The 20,941-nt window shown below is 36.1% G+C and overlaps 1 protein-coding gene across 1 annotated transcript in view; it reads left to right on the top strand.

Annotated features, from left to right (window-relative positions):
• The first annotated feature begins 1,473 nt into the window (after positions 1-1,473).
• Positions 1,474-20,941, top strand: part of NRN1 (neuritin 1) — a 50,851-nt gene continuing 31,383 nt past the window's right edge. The window contains exons 1-2 of the mRNA XM_044064860.1: positions 1,474-1,757; positions 10,256-10,400. Of these exons, the coding sequence (XP_043920795.1) occupies positions 1,703-1,757; positions 10,256-10,400 (200 nt within the window). The 5' untranslated portion in view covers positions 1,474-1,702. The remainder of the gene's footprint in view (positions 1,758-10,255; positions 10,401-20,941) is intronic.

The raw sequence follows: 20,941 nt of genomic DNA, 5'->3' as shown, positions 1-20,941 counted from the left end.
AATATAAAAATTGAAATATACGTTCTTTGCAAATGAAATCAAAGATATGCACATTCCGAGAACAATGCCTTCCGCAAAAAAAAATATTTGTTAGGATCTAGACCTTAAACATATTGATGCTGAAAAGTTCTTTATATTTGGTCTTTCTGAAAGAGCAGAACATGCCTGATAAGCTGTTGTGCTGCCCTTCTTCCGCCGATGTATCTGAATGCAACGTGTGCAGCTGGCAGTCTGCAAAATCTGTCCAGGGACCTAATTAGTCATCAGCAGTAGTGGGGAGGTGGGCGCTCAAGGGCACCGCTTTTTCTCTTTTTACACAGGCTGTCTCATAACGCACCACCTCCAGGACTAGCAGCTTAGAAATGTTAATGGAAAGGAGTTTCCTGCCCCTCATCCAAAACAAGAAAGTCACGACGATGGAGTTGTTAAAATTCCACAGCAGTAGCTTAATAAGCCTGGGTCGCCTCTCCTATGTTTCATTGACGTCAGCACAGGGGAGTAGAGTGGAACCTGGGCTGCTTACGTCATTCACTCCAGCCTTTACGCCTGCCAGTGTGAGGCGGCTTTCACTGCAACTGGTACTCTCCCAGAGATAGAGGAGCTTTTACAAGCCATGCGACTACCCTACAAGTCTCTTCAAACGACCCCCTCCCACATTAACCTCCACACACACATATACACATTTCAAAAATTGCACTGGAAATAAACAGGCCAATGATCACAGCAAGACTGTGACCCACAATGGCCAAAAAATGAAGCCTCTGTGTAGTCGCACGCCTCTGATGAACATATTTTTCCTAAAATAACTGTTGATTATCATTGCATGTTACGGATATGCTGTTGGAATTTCTCTCACTGGAAGCATAAAATGTAGCCTTGATGTAAATTTCTAGATCTTTACAACACTGAATGTGGCGGAATTATAAGTGCGTGTAGTTTAAAAAAAGTGAATAGCCCACTTAACGACTTTGGGAATACTACCTAAAGTGTGTTTTGGGACAAGGGGTAGTTACTGCAGTACGTCGTTAAAACCTAGAGTCGAGACACGGCTGTACCTACAAAGACCAGTCTACAAATATAAATCTAATGAGGATTTTGTTTTCTAGTAGGCTGAAATATGGAACTCTCACCGCTCCCATGGCTATTTGCAGACTGCAGTAATCTGCAAAGCAGTCCCTAGTTTAAAAAAAAGGGGTCTGGTGTTGCAAATACTCAAGCAGTTCATCTTGCTGTGGAAACCAGGCACTGAAAAGGACAGGTGTCATAATTTTCATTTCACCTTCACCTAAAAGCTTGGGGTTGGGGGTGTCCAATTCAGTGATCAAATACATGGACCTGGATTACGCATTTACCTCCAAAGGAAGGGTGGGGGTATATGGCACAGGTTTCCGATTAATGAGTGGTAGTTCTAGCTACAACAAACCACAATCCTTGTTCTGCTGCATATAAATGAAGCAGCAGTGGTGCGCAGCACTAAGCCCATTCATTGCCTGTCATGCACACGTCAGGGATGGCCGTGGGTGTGAGAATCAACATCCCCGCCCTCCCTAGCTGGGGTGAACCATTGCTGCTTCCACTAGCGCTCTCGGTAAAGTCGGGCTTATAGGAACTTGTTGGCGATGTCTTTTCTGCCTTTCCCCCCTCATTTTCACAGCAAACTCTTTTAAGATCTACGATTTCCAATGGTTTTACTAATTATAGGATGGGACTTATGTTGAGCGGCAAATACATTTCCTTGATTCTCGCTGTACAGCTCGGTAAGTATTTTTAGTTTTCTGGGGACCTGTATGCACTCTCTGCGTGATTGTGCTTTATATGGAGAGAAGGCTGCATAAAATGCAGATGTTTGGTCAAAATGATAGGTGTGGCGAGTAATAGTTTGCTGCAGCTTAAGGGGTTTCAGGTAGGTTATATGCCAGTGCAGAGTATGACAACAAGGAGAACATGCAAAGTCTGCATCCTTACTAAGCCACGGTATACTAACTGAATATAACCAGGCACCCACCGTTTGGTTTGTGTGGACGGGGTGCGATTCGTTTTTAAAAATGCATTTTCATTAACTTTTGACTTTGTCGGTTTAAGGGCAGAAATAAAGCCAACGTAAGTACGGGAAGTAAACACTAGGAATTTACATTTATGGTATTTTAGATTCCATAACTCAGCATCACTGAAGATTGTATAGGTATGCTGCAAAAACGAAACATTGCATAAAGGCAGATTTCTAGACAGATGCACAGACACGCAACACTTCAAGATAAATTCTCAGCATTCCCAACTGCATCCTTTAATGTTATTATATCATCACAAATGAATTTATGAAATAATGTTCTTGTAACTGCAAACGATATAGATTTACATCCAGTTTTAGAAAGACCACTGTATGCAAACGCTTCAAATGTGTACCTTACAAAATTCACCCCCACACACAAGAAAATCAGAGTAGTTGACAGGTGGTTTGTTTATAATACTACAAAGGCTAGCCATTTGTAATTCTTACAGTGTTCTGACTCAAACTCTGAAAAACCCATATAATTGCATACTATACGCAGACGAATTCATTTTCTAAAAGGCCGTGCATTAACACCGTAATAATTAATTTCGTCTCTGTGTGTATCTTATATGTTGATGTAATAACATCGTTTGTATTTCACAATATTCTTATTAACCAATAGTATAAGATGAATACGGCAAAATAAAAAAATGCCTAAAGAGCTTTCATGCCCGCACTGGTTTAATTATATAGACTGTGTTAACTGGATGAAATATGAAATGGAAATAATCTTTATCGCCAAAGAAAAGGGGTGTGACAGAACGCCATTTTTGCCTCTTAGTCCCTCTGGAATTGGCAGAAAGACAGGATAGAGGTTGAGCCCCGCAGCACACACACACACTTCCACCATCCTTAATTTTCCATATTTTTATAATCTTACCTGCAATATTAGACCTACCACTGGACATAAATAAGCACGGTTAAGTGCATATGTTTAATATGAGAGTTATAACACTCCATGAAGCTTACTAAGCAGGGCTTCACATGTTTCTGACTATCTGAATGGATGATGGTAAGAAAAGATGAAAAAGAATTGCCAGCGTGAATGTGTATTGTTACATGTTTAAGTGGGAAAAGCGTGACAGTGAAAGATTATATCCAGAGATTAGAGGAAGAATACTGAAATGGCACGTGTGTGTGTGTGTGTGTGTGTGGTGGGGGATGGGGTTCTAGAGTTCAAGTTTATGTGAAGGGAAGCACGGAAGTAGACAAGGTCATCATAATGAATATATATATATATATATATATATATATATATATATATATATATATATATACACACACACACACACACAAACACACACACACATACACACACACACACATACACACACGCGCACACACACACACAAGTGTAACCGTCCAGTTCAGGAAGCAAAATAATAAATAAATAAAACGAAGCTTCTTTTATAGGAATACAAGGCTCTATTTGAACGAAAAAAAAAACAACTCTTATAATAGATTTAGCTTTCGTCCTTTTATTGTGTAGGAAGGCTCCTATAAAAGAAGCTTCGTTTTATTTATTTAGACACACACACACACACACACACATATATATATATATATATATATATATATATATATATATGTATATCTTGTAACAAGTATAATTTGTACTATGGCACATTCCTTGTACTATATATATATATATATATATATATATATATATATATATATATATATATATATATATATTTATATAATTATTTTATTAACGCATTACTTGTTTTATTTACTCAATCGATCTTTTATCTCCCGTTTATATTAAGCTAATTGCTTATTGTAGACGTGGACTTGATAAATAGAACGATTTTGTAATAAAATATGTGTAGGAGAGAAAATATTAATGTTATTGCCGTAAAACGCACTGCGTTATGATTGTCTTAATTATATAACATTCGTTATGAGCAGGATAAGTGAAATTAAAATAGCGCATATTACAGAATGTTGAGTGACTAAATTAAGCAATAGGGTTCACAGCAAATGTGTGTGTGTGTGCGCGCGCGTGTGTTTAGCATGGGATTATATCGTGTGTGTGTGCGTGTATATATATATATATATATATATATATATATATATATATATATATACACATATATATCGCATGAGATTTATATCGTATATAAGGTGATTTAGGTTACCCGTGAATGCTTGTGATTGAATTTATATAGGAAAATAGATATTAAAGTATAAATAAGTTCGCAAAAATCATGGTAAATTAACATACCTCTCAACTGTACAGATTTTTGCAGAATGCCCAGATTTTTGCCTAATACTTTAGTCCATTTTTCATAAAATTAAGGTTTTCTATCAAATCAATGGCAGATCATTAAAGATTCAAGTTATAAAATAATGACATATATTTCAGACTTCATACCCATCAGAAAATTCACGTTAATGCAAAACCTGTTTTTCTATCAACTTTCTAAGTTTTTAAGAGCTATATTTAAAATTGTCCATATTTTTGGGCCTTTGTCCCACTTTAACTTATCGCTTTGTCCAGATTTCTTGCTCTAAGAGGTTGAGAGGTATGGGCACATATTTTAAAGGAGCATTTCAAATCAGTAACCCAAAGTGTAACATAACTCATTCACTGCAATTACATGGCCTGTACCAACTCGTTCTCCCATTTTTTTTATTTTGAAAGGTTGAGTTAAACCGTTAAAAACAATGTTTTACTTAAATATGAGCTAAGCATACCCAAGCTTCAGAAGAAAAGAGTGGAAGGCTTTCTGTTGTATGATCTACCTAATATTGTTTAACCCCAACCCACACCCCTCAAGTAGGATTTTTTAAGCGGTGTGGAGCTCCAGAAAAAAATACAATTTGGCTAATAACTCTCAACTGTCCCTGATTTGGGCTCAAGCTTTACCTGCTCTTTTTAATCGCTCCTAAAACTCCGTGATTGTTTCTGATGCCTGGATTTGTCCCTGATTCTGTTGAGATTGGTCCTTGATTTGTCTTGAGAGATATGTTTTGTGTCCTCCTAAGGTTGCCATGCCCGCTCGGCTGAAATACATCAAGCGGAAATTAAACTCTTATTTAAATTATTGCTTGAAAAATAGACTTGATAATGCCTTGCCGTCTTAATGCCTTGTTCTCGAGGTGGCAATTTAGCGGGTTATTCATTTTGAAAATAACGGGCTTATTTTAACACCCACACACACACACACACAAGTTCATTGCATTATTATTATTGTTACTGTTGTTGTTGCTATTGTAGCTGTTGTGGTTATTTGGAAAACAGAGGCTGAAGCAAACCTTGTTGTTCTAGCAACATTCCAGCTGAGTGTTTAAAAATTTCTTTTCTTTATGGTTTGTCTCTTGTCCTCTTCATTTTTGGCTTTGTCCACCGTTCTTGACCTAACAGGATGGGAGCTAAGACATGCACCTCACCTCGCACATGCACATTCTGGTTATCCATGATTTTTTGTTTGTCATGAACAAAATATCAAAACTGGACTGACCTGTGGTTTACTGGAAATGTAGTAGCATATAGAGCGGGGCTGGAAACACTCTTGGCTCTTAGAGATGTAGTGCTGGGGATTATCTTATCAGGGCATTTACCGCTTAGCTCTCATCTGTTCAGCATTTCACCAAATGTTCCCGATTTTACCTCATTGGTCTGCAACTTGTATCATTTGTTTCTGGCAAATTATTCAGGATTACATTTACTAAATAATTATATATAGTTGAGTTTAAGACTTTGTATCTTTCAGAAAATAAATGTTAATGGAAAACATGTAATTCTAGCACCTTTCAAAGTGAAGAAGGGCAAGGTTTAAAATCTGTCTCTCATTCAGGGGCTTTGTCTCTTCCTCAACTAATTGTTGGCTTTCTCGGTGATTCTCGCGCTAAGTGCCTGAAACTATGCGCCGTTATTAAGTATTTTAACTATATGAACATAAATAAAGCAATTATAATTCTCTCAATTTTATTATCATTGACACAATACATATCTGCAACCTGACAATTATCCGAAACCAAGCACTGAAAGAATATTTAGCCTCCAGTCTGTGAAACTCTTTGTCTAAATAAAATACTGCACTTCATTTTATTCTGAAAGTAAAACGTGCCGAAAGATGAAGTAACTTAAATACTTATATTTAGTCCTACAACATTTGACACTCTGAACGTATCACTATGCAGTGACAAAAATCACGACTCCAGACTAACGCCTTGGAAATATGTGAAGCAGACTGTGGGGGTTGCTGCTGTTGAGTGGGGGCAGCTCTGCCAGTGTTACTCTACAAAGCCACGAAATCTGATGATGATGATGTAGGGAATTACGTATTTTCAAATGATTCACTAAGCATTCATTTATAGGAAGGATTTTACTATCTGATATAGATGAAACATTTCTATCTTGAGGCATTTACCTCCGCAATGAAACGTGCGGAAGCTTAGCGCTATGACACATGGCAATTTATTTCTCTTTTAAGAACTCACTTGTGAATGAAATTACTGAAACAATAGGGTGACAAATATTACTTGTGTGGTTCTCCTTCTACACTGTAATATTGCTCATATGAATCAGTCACACTGGTCCCTTTATGAAAGGATCGACAATCTGCAAATCTGTCCAAAATGTAATCATGATTTATCCCCTCACTGCCTTTATCTTCAGAGGCGAGAATCTTCTTGCATTAAACTCAACCACTTTCTATCACGCTAGGAGAAAATTGGTAGCCCCAAAATAAAGGGACACGAAGTAAAATACATTTGTCCGATACCACAATAAAACACAATTCTGACAAATATTTTGGATACCAAGTCAATTCGTTTTTATTCCATTTGATTCCAAGTGATTATGTTTTATCCCTGACATGTAAGAAGCAATGGCAAATAATCATATGAGAAATAACTTTTTGCTTAATATTGCATATAGATATGAATCCGAAACGCCTTAATATGATACAAAACAAGTCTAATTCATTAACAGTGAGAAATTATCTGACAGTAATATGAAAGCAAGTCTTTGATAGAGGCTAAGAAAGGTTGACCATATGCCAAATTTTACATCTCCTTAAGAAATAAATAGCATTCCTTACCAGATGGAAATGTGGCAAAACTACTTACTAACATTTCAAGCAAATGTGCAAACAATTGGTTTGAATTTTACTCTTGCCATATATTTTCAAATAAGCGTCTTCAATGTGACGAGTTGAAAAAGACAGCTTTATCTTTAGGACTCAATTTCCAGTAGCAAACTTGTATGTGCAAAGGACCCGCGGGCGGGCGCACACACACACACACACACACACACACACACACACACACACACACTACATGAATAGCCAACGAAAGCCTGCCAGAAATCCCATCTTCTGCGCTCAGGATGCTGTTTGCTTTCCATTCAACTGACTTCCTTAACCTTCCTTAACATCCCCTGTTGAAAGCACATAAACACCAGGTTTGTCCGGCATTACCTTATAGGAAGGAGAGGGGGAGAAGAATGAGTAAGAGAAAAAAAAGGAAACAACGGAGAACCACATGTTTTATTTGGCCTCATTTTATGTTGAATACTAAACTTCTAACTCCTGTCTTCATGCATGTACCGGATATTCACGGGAACTTTGGAGACGTGTGTTTGTGTGTGTTTGTGGAATTGTAATAAAGACTAAAAGTTTGATGTTCTGAATTTGCAGTCTAACTAAGTAAAATATGCCAAGGCAATCCGCATATGAATTCTTGGATTAGCGCCAGAAATGTATATGGCCAAAGGACAACCACCTAAATTGAGATAAATTATCTAGTTATTCATATTACTGACATGTGTAAGTGAATGCAGGCTGCCGAAAACTTACACTGTAGATGCTTTAACAATTTTCACTTAATGTATCACCAGTTGTATGTGCCATTGCTAGTAGATTATGCGCACTAGTTGGAAAACAGGTCAGCAACATACTACATTTGTACAATACACGGTAATTTTCACTGCAAGGCTGTTCAAAAGAGGCTGCAACAACTAGGGTTACCACCTGTCCCACTTTGCGAGGGACAGTCCCCTCTTCTGAGCAGTGTCCTGCTAAAAAAAAAAAATGGAAGAATAACCTTTTATTTAGGCAAAAGAAGTTCTGTCCTTTGTACTGGCCATGGGTATGTTTTGGCCTGCAAATCTGATGTTTGTACCAAAAATGTCCCACTTTGGGCATTTAAAAAGGTGGCAACCCTAGCAACAACAGCAACTGCTACAGACGTGTAATATATAATATGGCTGGCTGCTTCCATCTAGAATAGTGCTGTGATAAACTGGCACCTATATGGAAAGAAGTGATAGCACTAATTGAGTTTTAAGGGAAATTGTACGTCGTAAGAATACTATTACAGCTGCTTGATTAAAATATGTAATGCAAAGTCAGTAACATTTTTTTATTTGGAAAGGATTTGGTGTAGATTGGGCGAGTACTTATTTAATGGTCAGAAAGTGGTTTGCGAACTTTTTACAAAGTATCGCTCTGAAAGACTATTATGATTAATTTTCCATTTGTTTCCTTGCAACTATTATGTATTGTTATAATATTAATATGACCTGAAAAAGTTTATGTAAACCACCGCTTAATATTCACCTTTAATAATGAGTTTATGTTTGAAATAATGTATAGGGTTGTGGCTGCTAATACATTTTTATGCTTTTTGTATATGTATAGTTCAGGTAAAAATGGAACGAGCTTCCATGCCCTTCCTAGGAACAAGATGCACGTTCCTTATGGGGCAGCTGTAGGATAGCTTTTCTATTTTACTTTCGTCACTCAAGACAATTTCAAGGTGCTTCGCAGTTGAACATTTATATGTGTTTGCACGTTATAGAAATTAGTGGTAGAAACTGCCAATAGAGTCATTTCTGGAATCTCGGCTTTAATAATTTGAAAGCTGGCAAATGACTCTTTAGTTTCCCCGTTCAATGAACTTGACAAGATGAATACTGGCTTTTCAAAAATACTCTTCGAGACATTTTCCTTGAGGATGACAATATACAAGTTGATATAATGTGATGTCAGACAGCTGACAGAAAGGTTACTATAAACATGATGGACAAAACCTTCACAGTTAATGGCATAAGGTGCTAAACACCTCTAGTCTGTCGATATTAATAACTAACAACTTAAAGAGACAAACATATATAGTAAAACAATGAAATATAAAAATCGAGTTGGTTCTTAATTGTATTTGTAAAAATTACAGTTGGGGGCAGATGGAGTCAACTTTTTTTGCACCTTAACCTTGGTGAAATATTAATCAGTTAATTTATCTGAGTATATTTTTCAGCTGTCAGGATGTGTTTTCCTTACTCTGTACATATTCCTCTTTCACTCCGTTTTTGTAACACACACACACACAAACGCAGGAGCACGCACACACACACACACGCACGCACACACACACACACACACACACACACACACACACACACCAGTTATGCATTTCATGTGCCAAAACAATTTCAGTGAAAAAGTACATTTACCTTTTCAAATGCCCAAAGTGGGACATTTTTTATAGAAACACGAGATTTTGCAAGGCAAATCATACCCAGGGCCATTGCAAAGGACATAGCTTCACCTTTTTGCCAAAATAAAAGCTTATTATTGCAGCATTTGAGTTGTTTGTGCTATTTCATTTAACACGTAGATGTTTCAGATAACAAATAACTGTTTTATGTAGCTATTAAAGAAAACCTGGGAAATCATTTTGTCCTAAAATCTCAGGACATTTGCCATTTTTTATTTATTTTTTTTGCAGGACACAACTGCCCAAAGAGGGACAGGTTGTTACACACACACACACACACACACACACACACACACACACACACTGCTCTGTCTTTAAATTATGCCTATTGAAAACCCATGTAGTCTGAGGCAAGAAGAAAGGTCTGCAATGATGAACAACAGTCAGGCTTTAGCATGTTTGTATTCATAAATCCAAATAAAATGTCACAGGACACATGGATGTCATTTCAAGACCACATTTCAGCGCAGTCAAAAAGTGCGACAATTCAAAACAGTAATAAGCTGCAGTGGAGGATTATGCCTCTTCATTACCGCAGACATCAGTACAAAAGATAGCCTAAATAGTGTCGGAAACCCATTTATACTACAGAAAATGAGTCATCCCTTACAAGTGCTGTGAGATATCAGTATGTGGTAGGACTTGTGTCCGTGAAGAGCCGGGTGTATTAATGAACTCTTTCTTGTTGTCTTTCAGCGTATGTGCTGCAGGTGGTGAGAGCAACTGGGAAATGTGATGCAGTTTTCAAGGGCTTCTCTGACTGTTTACTCAGGCTGGGCGATAACATAGCTAACTATCCCCAGGACCTGGATGACGAGCAAAACCTGCAAACCATCTGCTCGTAAGTGTAGTTTCGCCATTTTCTTTCTGAGCTGTATCCTAGTTCAAACCTATGTATGTTGTTGGCTTGCTGCAGTTCCTCAAAGCTGCCTCTGTGACTTCCGGCAAATGACTAATTCTTAACATCAAGTCACCAAATAACATCTACTTACTTGAAACCAAGCTTTCCTTCCTTTCTTCCTCCCCCCTTCCTTCCATCCTTCCTTTCCTCCTTCCTTGCTAAAGAACTGATAAGGTAAACATCACACTACTGTGGGCTACATGGCTAGGACATCATAACCGGAGACTGTAGAGAAGCAGAATAATAAAGTTTTGTGACAAGGGAAAGGAATGCTTGTCTGGTATAATGTGATCTTTTTTTATTTACTTACCTTCTGCCTAAGCTGTAGATCGTTAAGTACCATATAACTTAAATTTCCCTCACCATTTGTTAGAATTGCCATCTGTGTTTTACCCATTCTACCTTTTCAGAAAGGCACTTACAATCACTTTTTGGCAAAAATAATTCTGTATGTTTCTAAGGTTTTAAATTTCTCCATCTTTTGTTAGAATTGCTATCAATGTGTGAAATATTGGACTCTTTTTTGTTGTTGTTGTTGTTAACCCTATTACTTTTCAGAAATGCAATTGCAATCATGTTTTTGGACAGATAGAATTCTGTAAATTTCTGTGGTTTCCTCAATGCTATCAGTTATACATTATTTGTCATACCTCCACTTTCTTTCAAGGTTATACAAGATCATCTGTTCCAGTTTCTCTGTATATAGCTTAGAATGTGCATGATTTGGGTTGCAGTTCTCCAAACTACCAATGCCTTTTATATGAAAGTGCATATGTCTACATTTGCCAGTATTTTACAAGGCCTCCTTGCTGTTTTCTCACATTACTTGCTTACCCTTATGTCATCTGATAAGATGACTCCAGGATATCATTTATCATTTTTTTCTTTTCAGTTATGGACAATTTCTTGGGTTTTGATTCTCATATTTGCATTTTGCTTTTTTTGCCATTTTTTTCCTCATTCATTCTATAATTAATTTGCTTGTGAACTCTGTTATGTTGTTGAAAGGACCGTTATTGTCAGAAACTGAAAAAAATGCTTTCTTTTCTTCCATTTACTTTTCCTAGTACTAATGAGCATCTGGACAGCTGAGGCCTGTTGATTTTGTCTTGAAGACAAAATATTTTTTCCACCTTAGGATCTTTACTAACTTGCTTACTTATGAGACATGAGGTGATATTTACACAGATTAGAAATTTGGCCAGAATATTATAGAAACTGCCTGCTCTTCTTTCCTATAAGTACTATGGGATTGTGAACATTTACCTAAGCCGTCACCATCTTCAGCACATCGTCATCAGTTTAATGTCTTATTCAAGGGCTGGCATTTTCTAATGCAGTGCCGCCACCCCTCCCCATAGTGCAATAATGCATTTTCAGCACTGGAAAAATAATACAAGCATGAAGTGTGGTAATAGAACCCACAGCCTTACCTTCAACACAACATTTCTAATGTTTTTCTTGCCTCGGTATACTTCATGTTTTTATATTAAGGTACTTTTATAGCGATACTCTTTCACCTCAAGTAATTCTCTTGATTCATTAGAAAAAGAGTACTTGTAATTAATGCTTTTTTATGAGATATTGAAAGTGATTTGTACAGATTTTTTTTAAATTACTTCTTTTGATCTGTGTTTTCTGTCTATAAACAGGTTACTGTAGGCCATGTTTATTATTTATTTCAGTTGTAGCAAATACCTATTCATTTTTTGTTAACTTCAAAACAAAAGCCCACTGCATACAAGTTACTCTTTATAGGGACAACTTGGGAGCACTGTCTGGTTAAGTGATCTGCTGAAGTCACACAGTAGGCAGAAGAAGGCTGAGAAGGTCAGATACTGGGCTTTAGTAAGTAGCGTGTTAACAGCTCATAGCTGAATCCTCTGTGCTAACTGCCAGACATACACATACTCTTTCAAAGAGTAAGAGTTTATCTGTTGTAGGGAATCACACAGCTACTCATTCTGTTTGTCAGCTAGAGATGTACATTATCCTATTTCTTGGCTGAACTCCAATTTTTACTGTGACAAACTACACAATCATGTTTATTCTGTTTGGTGTAATAAAGATTTGAATCTTCCTGTTTTCACAGACACTGAGTTTTATGCATTCTCCTGTTGAATACAATAGGGTACAAATTGCTAATGTGGACATTTCCTGGGCCTAAAGCTTGGAAGTAATGGGCAATAAGAGAAAGGGGCTAGTGAGCTGGAATACTACAGAAGACATTGAAAAAGGTCATGTAAGTCTAACATTGTGTGCACTAAAGATATAACACTAAGGACAATGAACAGCATAGCTGTTCCCAAAATTAAGGGAGAAATAGCTAAGTCATGTTTTATTTGTATGTGGGAATGCAGGCATTATTTTGTAAGGAGAAAAACACACACTTTGATGAGAAAGAGTTGTATCTAAAATGCAGTTATTTAGAAATTTTATGTCAGTGACAGATACATGCATTTCTGCCTTCCTGACCATTTGTAGTGCTACTTGTAAAGACAATGAAAAGGATAAAAGAGTAATGTCGTATATTGTATGGTAGTAATTGTCCTTCTGTCGCTGAATAGACTTAACTTACTATCCTGCTGTTTGATCTAATGCATAACTGTTTACCATGTCTAGTCTGGGAACCACTCCAGTTTTTCTGAAGTCTTCTCTAAACTTTTCAGTAGCACCATGTCAACTACCTTGCTGTTGTGACCTTCTTGTTAGGTATCCATACTGGCTTGTGTTCTGTACTATACTGGCACCCATAACTTTTCATTTTTTTCCTTCCACAGTATTTTCTTATGAATGGAAATAAACTTGCTTGCATTAATTGTTTTCTTGTTTCTATGCCTCTTTTCTTGTCTTCAAGAATACTTTCACCTCTCATGCTTTGCTAAAAAGTTACTGATATTGCCAGTCCTTTCCTATATCATTTAAAAAAGTGCAATATATACATATTTGAGCATTGCTGAATATATTATATCAGACCCCCACTGTTTAGTTTCTAAAGTTCTTTCAACAGCATTTCTTTTATTAAGAAAGACAGAGATGATTCTTCTTTATTTAGGACTGACTCTTCAGTACCTACAAGTGGCAAACTCCACTATTTATTTTGTAATTATGACAGAATTATTCATTTAGCAATTCTGTTTTCTTCAGCTTTTTCTTGTGTTTTCATTACATTTGTCACAAAATGTACAGTTTGTAATGTACTATTTTTGTGAGCCTTAACATGTCATTGGAGAAATATTATGGGATGGTAGTGTTGCATATGCTATGCTTTTTGTTTTGGTTATACAGAACACTGAAAAAAGAGTAAAAAAGTGTGTTCTACCTATATTTTCTGCTTATTCCCCTTTTGCTGAGTATGAGCAACCTGAGAGTTGGTATATCAAGTGTCTATTTGTAAGGATTTACCTCCTGCAAAAAGAAAGTTTATATGTGCTGTGTTACTACTTCAATGTATAACAATTTGGTAATAATTAATCCATCATCAATGAAATAAGTGATTATTTATTGAAGATCCAATACATTTATTCACTTACATATTTACACGTTTCAAGTTCAAGTTTAGTTTTCTTAAGCTGTTTGGCAAAAATAATATTTATAGTAACCAGGTATTAAGAATGAAGTTGTAGTTGTAATTTAATAATACATAATTGCTTAAAACTGACTGTTTTTCTGCTTTTGCCTTCTTTAACTTGTGTTTTTGTCATCTTTTTTCTGTGATTCCTTATATGTCCTGTTTGCTATATATTTTTCTAAACTTTGACTGGGATTGTAATGTTTTTTACATTATGGCTTGTTTGCATGATTTAGACACAAATATATATATATATATATATATATATATATATATATATAGTTTTTATGGTATGTTTGATATATTGTGACATTTTACAAGAGAGTTTCAGAGACATTATGCCACTTTGTTAATATTCTCCTTCTTGACTTAATTTTTGGTTGGCTGTTCTGTAGTTAAGTTGATGGCGAATCATAAATTTGGTGGTCATTAACTTCTAATTAGCTGCTGACTTTCTATTTTAAGACACATTTTCCCTTACAGTGTCAGTTGGCCTTGTCCAAGATTACACTTTCCACATCAAATGTTCACACACTGAATCACTGATACCCATTCCTTGCAGGGTACCAGCAATGATTCTGCACTTTGGAGTGGCTACAGGCGAGGTGCATCATTTAGCACTTGATGGTATTAAAATCTCACATCTGCAACATCCTCTGCCCATTTCCCATTATGAAAAATCCTTCTCATATTTTCTTATTACTTTTCTTGTTTGGAAGAGGGACAGAGTCTGATCACAAGCCCTGTATGAACAGTATTGCTATTTATTCCTTAGTTATGTTACTCAGGGTGTCATCTTCTTGTTTGCTTGTTTCTTTTTTCTCCCTTCCATTATTTCCCTTAATTATTGAGCCATTCAGCCCCTTCTTTAGACTTATATCCCTGGTGTACCTTCTGTATCCTGTTATGTTCATATCCCATTTGTGGTGCTCTGTAAGCCACATTTTTTTCTATGACTTATTATCAGCTTACCAGCCTTGCATGAAATGGACTAGTTCTAGAAGTTGTTGGCCTGTACTTTTTTATTAATTCCTAGTTGAAAGCAATTTATTAATTCTCCAGCACTAGCTACTTACTCTGTTGAAGGTCACTGATGGATATAAAAACTAAATAAAAAACAGCTTCTGTATAAAAACAAACAGCACTTCATTCCATAATAAAATAACAAAATTCAGTAAGTGCTTTTGTCCTGTTCCACAAGACTTCTTCAGACTGAATAAACTCACAGTTTATCTCCAATAAATACTAGTAAAATCACATCAATAAATCAACCAATTAGTTAATTAATGTTTTAACCCTTTCCTTCTTAGATATGCTGTGAACTCTTGTCTATTGTTTAAACCAGGTGGATAGCAGGCATTTGACTTAACCTGCCGCTGATACTCTCTCCTGCTTAGTTCTTCCTCTGCATCAAACATCCTTTCATAATTTTCTATTTGATCCAAAACTGTGAATTTAAAATCACCTTTACACTTACTACTCTTATAATGCTTACTAAGTGCATTTCTTTCATCACATCCTGATATTGCATACTTGTAATCATACACACTTCTATACAATTCTCTAGTGGTGTGGCCTACATAAAAGAAAGTGCAAGAGTTGCATGTAACTAAATAAACCACAGACTTCAATTTGCATGTGGATTTGTCACTAATATTGATCTTAATATTGTTCACAATAATTTCATTCACCCCAGTATGCAAATATTGCCAATAATTGCAGTTATAGTATTTATACATACCAGGATTTTTGCATATTGTTTTGGGTAGGCTTAACTTAGATTGAAAATATTTGTTAAAGCTCCTCTCTTTTTTGAACAAATCTTGGATGATCTCTGACTACTTCCTTAACTTCAGGGAAACTTTTTAAAAATTCCCATTGCTTATTATCAGATTTTGTAATAGCTTTTTCATCAGTGCTATTACTAATTTGTATTGATGTGCTGTAACCTACATTCTTCTGTGTTTTGGGGGTGGTCTTGCCACACTTCCTAAGTTCACTTTGACTACCATGACTGGATAGCCTCTACTGATACATTTATTCCACAAGATAGCTCCTTCTTGTATGAAATCTTGATCTTTGTTAGTAAGCCTGCTAACTCTTATCAGTTGGCCTTTCACCACATTTTCTTTAGTTCTTTTAGAGTGCATGCTGTTATACTCCAAATATGAATTATTTTGAACTTCTTTTTTAAAAATCCTAGTCAACAATTTTCCATTTTTTTAACACAGTAACATCCAAAACTTTGATTTTTTGATCACTTACTTCTGGCGTAGAGCTAACATTATTCACATAAGCCAAAATTCACTTAACAAATTGATAACCCCTCTCCAGACCAAAAACACATAATCTATAAAATGTTTGTACAATAAAATTTTGCTGTGGTACACACTTTCAAACAGATTGGCTTTTTCTCAGCCATGGATGAAAATATTGACATAACTGAGGGGCCATTGCAGCCCCCATTGCCACACCATTGGTTTGACAATATAAACCTGAACTATACTCAAAATAATTGTGACTGAGAATGATGTCTAACATTTCCAACAACTGCACAGTATTCAAAGAGAAAAGTTTTGAATTCTTCCCAGTCTGACTACTTCCATTCCCTCATTATTTGCGATCACAGTGTAAAGCGACTTAATATCTAAAATGACCTATAAATCTGCTTTGCTTATACATACATTTTTAATTTTTGGTCATAAAATCAAATGTATCTCTGACATATGCTTTGCTCTACATTTTTTTTTGTAGATGCTTGGCCACAGAGATTACCATAGTCTCCATTTTACTTTAGCTGCCGGCAACAATAGATTTGAGAGGAGGTTTGTCTAGAAGTTTCTGTATTTTGGGCAAACTGAAGAGCCTACTGATTTTCAGATTGTCCACTCTAAAAATGTACTTATTTCATGTGTGATCCTATCACTATATAACCACTCTTCTATAAAAAAAGTCAATTTGTGAATATGCTTTTTTGAATTCAGAAAGGGAAACTGATTTATAGAAATGAACATCTGAGAGGAGTGCTGACATTTTTATGTTATACATCTCTTTGTCTAACACCACAATGACATTACTTTTATCTGCTTTTGTGATAACATTTTTGTTCTTCACTAAATTATAAATATTCTTCTTTCTTTACAGGAAAGATTGTAATATTTATGTGCAGGCTTGTTACTAAGCAGCTCAATTATTTGTATTTCTGTTACAGTTAGGAACATTTCTAACTCAGCCCTTAAAGATAGGTTGAAACAACTAGGCTTATAAAAATCATTTTCAGATTTAGAAACAGTTTTATACAGAAACTTAAAATCAAACTTTCTCAGACAGTCTCTTAAGCAATTGATAATGTCACATTTATCAGCTCTTTTTGCTGGAATGAAATTCCAGCTTTTTCTAAGCACATTACATGCCTCATTGTCTAAAATTACAGAGGATAAGTTAACAATTTTGAAACAATTGTCATATTTATCTATTGCCTTTTCCAGTTGTTTCTCTGTTTATTTCAGTTTTTCTTCCTGGTTGGTGGTTTGTTTATCGCGCCGCTACTTCTGCCCACATTCTGTTTGCAGATCCCTCTTGCTGGTAGACCTGCATCAGCTGAAAACCCTGCATTCCATTGGTGTTGTTCCCATTAATGGCTCTTTCAATGTTGTTCATTGGTGTTGGAAACTACTTGTTCCTTTTAGCTGAGCTATCCACTCAGATCTGCCCACACAGCTTCCTTCTCTGTTCTCAAACACCATGTTGCCCCTTCCTCTTCCCATTTCTTCTTCAGCACCTTCTTTTAGCCTTGAATTGAATTCATATTTTTGATAGGCCTTGTCCTCTTCGTATTTAGTGTGGACCTTTTAAAAAATTTAATTTTTCTTTTCTTAAAGACTTTTTCTTTGATTAAGTTGTCCTGAATGATACCAAACTTGGTGTCAAAATTTTCACTAGTGGTGTTGTCCTTTAGGATAAAGTATGCTGAGTGGATTTTTTAATTTAGACATTCTATTTTCTGTTTATTCAAGTTCACCAACATTTCTACATACTACAAGCCTATTTTTGATTAAGCTCAACCCATCTGTTGATAAATTATTTAGGAAGGTCATCTCCTATGGGCATTCTTGTGACCCTGAGACCATTCAGTACTCTTTGCATGGACAATCAGCTCTCAAAATATAAATTGTCCCACTACAGCTGTTTGAGCTTAATCAAATCATTTTCAAGCTCACAGAAAGCTTCAATCATATTAGGGGCAGTATTTCCAACATTTAGTGTTTCAGCAAACCCAAAAGGATCTGTTGGTGCTGCCAAACAACCGGTTAATACATCATCACTTCTTCAGAAAACCATATTAGCATTATTGTTACCAGTCCTTGGTACATTGGTTCTACTGACACATCCTTCCTGGTTTAGTATTATTGAACCATTTAGTGTATCATGCAATGTGAAACCAAATGGTAATGCCATGAAGCTAGATCCCATTTGATTTTCCATAAGAGACCACTAACAACAAAGATCAATAGCCACAAAGTGTTAAAAGCTGTAATGTAGAGATATAAACAACTTAATAAAAAAAGTAGCTTCTTTGGTACTTTATTCCATAACAAAATAACAAAATTCAGTAAGTGCTTTTATCCTGTTCCACAAGACTTCTTCAGACTGAATAAACTGACAATTCAACTCCAATAAATACTAATAACATCACATCAATAAACTGACTAATTACTTAGTGTTTTAACCCTTTCTTTGTTATATGTGCTGTGAACTCTTCTCTATTGTTCAAGTCAGGTGAATAGCAGGCATTTGACTTAACATGCCACAGATACTCTCTCTCACTTAGATCTTCCTCTGCATCAAATATCCATTAACAATTTTCTATTTGATCCAGAACTGTGAATTTAAAGTCACCATTACACTTACTACTGTTACCATGCTTAATAAGTGCATTTCTTTCATTACAAGGTCATTGGGAGCACATAACCTTTCCTGGAAAGCAGCAAGTGCAACAAAGAGAACCGATTGTTAGTATCAAACAACTCCTTCTCCTTGTTGATAGAGTGGTTGAACCTCATGCTTAGCATCATAGCTTGGCTCCTAGAAGATACAGACCTTGACAGCAATACAGAGTCATGACTTGAAGTTCAACCCAAAGTTCTGTATCAGTTATTTGATCTTTCCATATGATATGAAACACCCTATTCATGTCCATTATATGGACTTGCTACACATCAGAGAATGTTATTATACATGCTACTTCTTTTAGGGTCTTTCTCAGTTTCTTGGGGTTCTGCTGTACTTTCCAGATCCCTTTCCTGGCCAGGTATTTTTTTCCCTTTATGTCAAAAAGCAATCATCTTACTAGTTCTTCTGCAGTTCTGACGATTGGCTGCATGGCTAATAAATGTCATGTCAAGTGACTGACCACAAGACATTGATTTGCACTCTACAAATGCCAGTAGGATGCCAGAACATAGTTAACAGTGTTGCATAGATCCTGCACCATCTAGCAGTGTTACTCATACATGTAAACCTGCCATGCTCATCAGTATAATTGCATAATGGGAGAAGAATACTCCATAGATTTGCCACTACACCAACACTAATAGTCTGTTGAATACCCACTTGCACAGGTAACAAGTAATGAGTGTCCAAATCAGTCCTCTTAACTTAATCTCTTGGCCTACTATTTACATAGAGCCATATATTCATACATAAGTATTTGATAAGCAGTTTGCAGACAAAACAAAACTAGTCAATAAACTTTAGTTCAGCAGTTCCATGTAGCATTATTGGAGGCAACACAAGGTCAGTCAATGGAAAATATGTGGCTCCCCATCTAATTATTGAGGATTATCTTCATGGTGGCAATGGAACTACTTTGCTTGATATGTTGTAGAAATTTCTTCCAAAGGTGAGGGATATGATAGAATGTGAATCAAGCACACCAACTTGTCCTATTAATCTATTAATGAAGATCTGGGTTCTTTAAGTAGGAATTTGAAGAACCGTTTGTTCTACATGCTAACAGCAGGTCAAGAAGGACTGGGACTTTCATAATTAGAAAGGCTAAGCGCAGACTACTATGTAGGAGTCTATACAAGTTTAATTACAGGGAGAGGACTGACAATCTGTTTAGATAATCAATGATTTTGAGGACACTGATCTTTTTGGTTAAAAGTCTTTAAGTTCTCTCAAGATGAGTGATACATTTCAGCAAATATATACCAAAAGGTTGTTACACTCAAGAACTATACCACTTTTGATTTTTTGCCTATGGGTTGAGATTATTGTACTTGCACCGATTATTGAGGTAGTCTAACCCATGTTGGAACTATTATGCATCCGTGGAAAAATAAATAACACCCAATTTACAGTCATCCATGAAGTCAGAAAAATATAGCCCAGGTGTATTGGCCTGAAGATCTGAGAAATGGATGCCACATAGGAGTAGGCCCAACACTAAGCACTGTGGCGCACCAATGATATATTTTTGTTTACAGAAGAAGCACCTCTGACTCTGACAACATGAGTTCTTTTGGAGAACCAATTAGCTATCTACAACACAACATATGTATTTATATTTAAAGTTGCATGTCTGGCAGTAATATCTGCATGGGGAATAATGTTGAAGGTCTTGGCCAGATCTAGACAAGCTGTAGACAACTGAAGAAATTAACAAAGCAAAGTGGTAGGACCCTCCTTGGACAAAGCTGAAATGATGTGGCTCCAGGTCTTACAGGATTTCAATGCTCAGACTAATGAAGTCAAACAAAATATTTTTATTTATTTAGTCTTTGTTGGCCAGGTTATTCTTCTAGCCTAGTAGCCTCTTTTCAGAGGAGACTTAAGGTGGTACTTATACTACTAGAGTAAATTTGACTAGGGCATTGGGGAACTTCTCCTACACATTACAACACTC

The sequence above is a fragment of the Protopterus annectens genome, chromosome 3.part0, assembly GCF_019279795.1.
Source record: "Protopterus annectens isolate FY-2018-M chromosome 3.part0, PAN1.0, whole genome shotgun sequence".
NCBI classification, from domain to species: domain Eukaryota; kingdom Metazoa; phylum Chordata; order Ceratodontiformes; family Protopteridae; genus Protopterus; species Protopterus annectens.
Note: the sequence above shows the minus strand (reverse complement) of the source record. Positions and strands in the feature narration are given on the sequence as shown.